Below are 6262 nucleotides of genomic sequence, written 5' to 3'. Positions count from 1 at the left end.
ATTGCTCTAGTGAAAGTATTAAACGTTTATTGGCAGAATGAATCGAATCAATCACTTGTTTTATTTATAGAGGAGATATATCTCTATGCTCAAGCCAAAAATTCATGAAATTTCCAGCAAAAAAAGTTCTAAAAGAGAATTGTCGTAGTCAGAATGAAGGCTGCACATAACATGTACGCAAAAGTGCCTCAAATACCATCTCCTGCAATCTACATTTTCAAAATTTCCTGTGGGAGGACCCACAGACCCCCCACCTGTTTCTCACCCCACCTTGAAATCCTGGATCCGCCACTGGCCCCCCTAGGAATTTGCTCGGTCTACGTCCCTGTTTATAATCTGACGCTGTTCTAGGACCCATTATCTTTCCATAGACAGATGTTGTGGCTTTTTATGTAACAACTTTTGTAATGTTTCTGACCGTGTAACATTGAAATTAAAAGAAATATCTGCACACTTTAATAACATCTTACCTACATCACAAAACACATGCTATGTATTTCGCTAGCTTCCCAAATAGCTTTTTATCTTGTATAGATATTATGACATAAAAATTTTCCAAACATCGTCAGAATAGGACTTACAATCTTACCTTAAATGCCCTGCATGGTCAGTGATGATTTTATTGGTTGGTGGGTAAGCTGCCCCCCTTGCCCCCCCCCCGCGCAGGCTACGGCCCTGATAAAAATGTTACAAAAAAATTTATTGATTTATTAGCAAAGTACCACAATTAGGAACCATGGTCCAAACGATTTGGTCTGAATGACTTCATACATACCATGAGCAGACGAGATGAGAAATATTACAAATTAATAATTTCCATTCTAACGAAAGTTTGACCAGTTGGTACCATGGGTTTTTTTCAAGATAAAAGGTGATAGAATGTAATTAAGAAGCATGCCAGGTGTTTTCTGGTGTAAGTAAGTTGTGAATAAAATGAATTGTGCGGAGGTTTATTAGAATTTCAATGTTACGGGCATCATAAACACTAAAAAACTTGTCATGTAAAAAATTCAAAACATTTGTCTATAGAAGGCTATTGGGCCCTAAAATAGTGTCAGATTATAAAAATTTCTAGGGCAAAATTTATTGGTCTGTCTTGCTAAATAATCATGCATTTATTATCATTTACAATATGCCCAGCTGAGTAGGATCAAATTTATTAGTCAAATGGTAATGTTTTTATATTGTATAGGGACAGGGTTTGGCATGCATGTTTGAATGAGCTTTTTAAACTGCTTAAACTAACCACATTAAATAACCATGTAATGAGATTTACGAAGTGTATGTTTGTACAATTTTAAAAAAATAAACCGTGGAATAATTTTTAATCAAAGCTTTGCATTTCATAATAAAGCAGAATAATAAAAAATTGCCTAAAGTTTAAACTCCACAATATTATTTTACAGGAATGTATTCAATTTAAGCAAACATTAAAGTTCTTAACTACTGTGATGTTGGAAATTATTAAATGTGAATGCAAAATCTGTTTGAACATGATAAGCAACTATGTGGAAGTGGAGTTGGATATGAATCAAGGCGTTGTTGATTTTTATGTGATTGGAATTACAATGGTAGACCTGTCATCTATCTATAGATTTAGGCTCACGTTAGATGTAGAATGGTATGCTCATGATCTGATATCAACATCCTTTTTAGTACAAAAGATGCCAAGTAATTTTGTTGAATTTTAGGAAATCTTTTGCAATAACCACTAAACATGAAATCTGATGTTGCTATATCATAGATCCTAAATGATTATTTTTTTGCAGTAATACACCATAGTTAATACACAAGTCAAATATAGTAGTGGTCACAATGAAGTGTTACAGATGTGCTAATTTTTTTATTTCGTCTATTAACCTTATAGCTCCTTTAGGGAAATCGGAGATGAGTGTTAGCTACTCCAAACTCAGACAGGCACCTGAAATTCCCCACAAGTCTGCAAGAAATGAAGACATGCCTTCTGTGACAACCGTCAGTAAGGAGATGAACAACTTAACAGTATCGCCCACTTGTGGCCATACAGAACTCACCTACCTTACTGGAGTTCCATTAATTCTATCGGAGAGGCTATGCAGTCCAGCTGATATCACTCGCATGCAACAGTTATCTGTTCCACACTTAAAAGAACCACGCTGGCAAGACCTTTGCTATGACTACTCTCTAGAAAGGATGCTTGTGGAAGAAGACAACATGGAGTCTACGGATGAAGAATCGAGTGAAGACTCGTAAGGTGATTTTGTCCTCGCCATTAAAGTCCTGTGACCCGGAAACAAACCAAAATAGCTATTCATGCTTCATACGGGTGTATGGAGCAATTTGTAAGTGGTGAGTCCATTTGCATCAGTTATCATGTTTATTAGTTATGTGTGTTTGCAAAGTCATGCAATTATTGATATCTGTTGCATAGATGCAAGGAAGAACATGGATCTATTCTTACTTGGGAATGTGATGAAGATATGCTCTCCTAGATATGGCTAAACCAGGGTATAAGCCAGGATTGAGCAAGTATGAGTCTCAAATGACTGGAACAAATTGTGTCTTAGAAATGTGAGTGGCAAAGGCACTCACCTTCTCTCATGGGGGGTCTGGGGATATGCTATCCCAATTTTTTTTTTACAAAAATTATAGATTATAATTAGATATTCTGAATAGTAAAAAAGTGTTATATTTTGACATTTTTGTACATTCAGATACCTTACTTACTACCTTCTTGAGGATATTTGAAATTCTGTTAGACATTCAATCATGGCAGTGCATAGATGCAGATTTTAATTGCGGTTTTATCTTAGATTTTTACAGATTATTTAGAATAGGACATTGACTTTTTTTTAAATGAGTCAAGTAAAAAAGTACAAGTAATAAAAATCGTGCATATCATACATTTATTCACTGAAATAAATGTATGTCTGCCTTCAGCAGTAAAATTGACTACCTAGTACGAAAGTAGGCCGTCAGAAAGACGATGAGACGGCTCGTGAGGTAATACTCTGGGCTAAACGTTACAATCTCAATCCCACCGATGCATTATTGAGCATTTAGTGAATGGTATTCTTTGTGTTCTCAAAATGGAATAGCTTTTCTCAATCACTGTTTGAAAAATATTTTACACTATGATAGAACTTCATCTCAACATCTGATGACTTTTTTATGATGAGAAAAGTGATTAGTGATATAAAGCATTAATGATTAGTTCTATATATTACATTTTTTTTTATTAAGTTATACAGATGTAGGTTTTAAATACCAATCGATAACGTTGCTAAGTGAAGCGTATTCACTTTATCTTTCGATGTGAGTACATATTAAATTGGTTCCAGTGTTGGAAACAGGACCCTTCCCCCAGTCAGGGACTGGTAACTTATAAGCAGGACTGTCTAATCTTTATGGATTTTACTGTAGGTTTATGTAGTAGAAATCAAAGTTTATGAAATTAGGACTGGCTTGGTTTTGCAAGACTGGTAATTCTGTGATGTAGTTGTGAGCCTAATTAAAGCTCACCATTTCTTTGATGAGTGAGTTAACATAAGATAACCTGGCTTATATTTTAAACGGTGTTATATTTCGGTTTGTAGCTCCATGCCGAACTAAACGCTTTCTCTGGTTAATTGTTGCTCTCCTCGACATATCCTCGCTATTCAACATTACAGTGTACTCCATTAAATTTCACTATTGAGGTTTTCTAACTGTGTGCAGTCACTGCAGTGTCTGTTGGGCTTACACGAAGGGCAAAATAGCCAGGCTTAAATTTATTTGTGCTTGTGGACTTAACTTTGTTTACATGAATTATAAAGGTTTTAGTGCTTGTGCTTAGCAGCAATTTAAATCAAGTATTAGCGATAGATTTATTTAACGTTTTATATTTGGATATATATATATATATATATACACGTTTTAGCAAGTAGATCATTTTTGTAACCAGAAACACAACTAACTTTAACGAGTATTTCAATGAGCTTTACCAATGTCGCAGTTAACCTGTTTTTGTATATTTGTCCTTTACGTGGTGTCGTCCCTGTACCACACGTGGCTGACATAGCCAATAATGGTTTTGTTAACCGTTGCTATTATACGCCTATACTACTATATATATTTAATTGTCAAAATAAGCATTTGGCACTATTAAATTATAGTCAGTATCATGAATTGAGTAATTAATAATACTGTGAGAATGTGTTTATTAATGAGTATAATAAACATAACTTAAAGTATTTTATGGAGATTAAGGTCTTCGTGCCGTACAGTGTGTCGAGAAACTAGAATTGTAATGTAGTGGGTAATTCATTCGCGCTTCCACAGAATATTTTAAGTGGAACTTGTGAAAGTATTTGTGTATGTAAATATGTAATATGTAATGTATGTGTGTATCTATGTAAATTTGTACGAGGACGACTGTGCATTCTGTGAGTGTGAAAATAAATATTCGTATATTTTACGTATATATATATATAGGTGTGTGTAATGCGTCTGCTTTGCGCATGGATGTAATACGCGATGAAATGTGAAACGCGACGATTACCGTTTATTACGAAAAAAAATTAATGATGATGATAATTCAAGAGCGGATATAGGGGATGGGTGGGTGGCTGACTGTACACCAATGTTTGGCTAGAATATTTAGTTCAAGCGTACGATATGTCCTAAAGTCCTAAACAAAAATAGTATTGCAGGGCTGGATGGTATATACTGCTGCACGTTGTTTCATAACATGCATGGAACGGTCGTACTATTGCTCGTTCTTTAGAACAGCGAGCGCTTTTTTGTAGCATTGAGCATTAACTACTTCTAAATGTCAACGGGGCATTTTTACTCCATCTAGAGAACAAGTGCATCGCGACACAAAACTAAGTCTCAGTAAACAACTGCGTGTCGCCGTGCCATCCCAGACTATTCCTCACACACGCAAACACGTTGCGTATGAATACGACTCACGCAATCACACACGCACGTGCAAATACAGAATCATACACTTACAATGTTTTCTGTAAAATTAAAACGTTGGACTGTTTCCAGATTTTGACATGTCGTGTGCGCGTGAAAACAAGTACATTTACGCGCTGTCCGTACGTGGCATTGAGTTAATTCTATAATACTAACAATAAAACTACGAATGTAGCCCTACTGTTAGTTGTATTTATTTTTAATGATAATTTATCAACACCTTGAGAAAGAGGGGTGATGAAAAAGAATTGTTGTGGTAAGATAAAGCTGTTAGCTAATTGGCTATAGGCTATTGATGATGTACGTAGTAAATGTTCCTCAAATGCCGTCTCGAGCATTCTTTCTCACAATCTTCTGAGGCAAGTCTATACACACCTTCACGTGCAACGTTTCGATCTTCATGCGCTCTAAACAGTCATTTTCACTCGAAATCCTGAATCTGTCACTGTAATAATAATAATAATAATAATTTATTGTTACTGTTTGTAGACAAATTAAAGTGACTATTTCCCTCTAAATAATACGACGTGTACCATTATTTACCACCTAATAACCAGTTGTGGGTTTCTGCCCTCGCTATGGTTAAATGTTGCATTATATATTTTTTATTTTGCCGTTTTCTGATGTATGAACAAACAGTTGCTGGTGTGGTGAGAAATTTTGGTGGGTAAAAAAAAATCAAATTGCCTGGAAGTTTTGTATTTTTAGTGCTTTACAGGTTTAAAATCAATCGGCCAAGAGCTTGAAGATGTGTTTAGTGCTAGCAATAACTACTTTTCATGTAAAAATAACGCTTTTTACAATTGTACTTTTCATAGAAAAGACGAGTATATTCTGCTGGCCGAACACACAGAAGACTGTCGCGATGTACATCACAGGCAGTCGTGCCAATGCCACGTCACGACGATCTGCAACATGCGAGATCGAGCCATGCGAGAGGGTGAGAGAGAGAGAGAGGGAGGGGGAAGGGAAAGAAGGAGAGAGGTAGGAACAAAGAGAGAGAGAGAGAGAGAGAGAGAGAGAGAGAGAAACGAATTAGACAGAGAGGGCAAGAAAATCAGAAAGAAAGCTAAAGAGAGTGAAAGATGATAAAAAACGGAGAGAAAGAGACAGACAGAGAGCGAGAGAGAGAGAGAGAGAGGGAGAAGGGAAAGAAGGAGAGAGGAAGAAACAAAGAGAGAGAGAGAGAGAGAGAGAGACATAAGAGAGAAACGAATTAGACAGAGAAAGCAAGAAATCAGAAAGAAAGCTAAAGAGAGTGAAAGATGATAAAAAACGGAGAGAAAGAGACAGACAGAGAGCGAGAGAGAGAGAGAGAGAG

The 6262-nt window shown here is 36.1% G+C and overlaps 2 protein-coding genes across 2 annotated transcripts in view; both read left to right on the top strand.

Annotated features, from left to right (window-relative positions):
• LOC106813348 overlaps positions 1-5115 on the top strand; it is a gene marked incomplete at its 5' end in the record, with an annotated part of 14297 nt that extends 9182 nt beyond the window's left edge. Inside the window, 1 exon segment of the mRNA XM_014817477.1 lies at positions 1868-5115. Coding sequence (XP_014672963.1) covers positions 1868-2232 — 365 coding nt within the window.
• The window catches only part of LOC106813342 (dynein heavy chain, cytoplasmic-like), a gene marked incomplete at its 3' end in the record, with an annotated part of 12778 nt that continues 8989 nt past the window's right edge, over positions 2474-6262 (top strand). Inside the window, exons 1-2 of the mRNA XM_014817469.1 lie at positions 2474-2550; positions 5760-5881. Coding sequence (XP_014672955.1) covers positions 2474-2550; positions 5760-5881 — 199 coding nt within the window. The remainder of the gene's footprint in view (positions 2551-5759; positions 5882-6262) is intronic.

Source organism: Priapulus caudatus, unplaced genomic scaffold (assembly GCF_000485595.1).
Source record: "Priapulus caudatus unplaced genomic scaffold, Priapulus_caudatus-5.0.1 Scaffold758, whole genome shotgun sequence".
Classification (NCBI taxonomy): domain Eukaryota; kingdom Metazoa; phylum Priapulida; class Priapulimorpha; order Priapulimorphida; family Priapulidae; genus Priapulus; species Priapulus caudatus.
The sequence above is the reverse complement of the archived record's forward strand: the minus strand, read 5'-3'. Positions and strand labels throughout refer to the sequence as shown.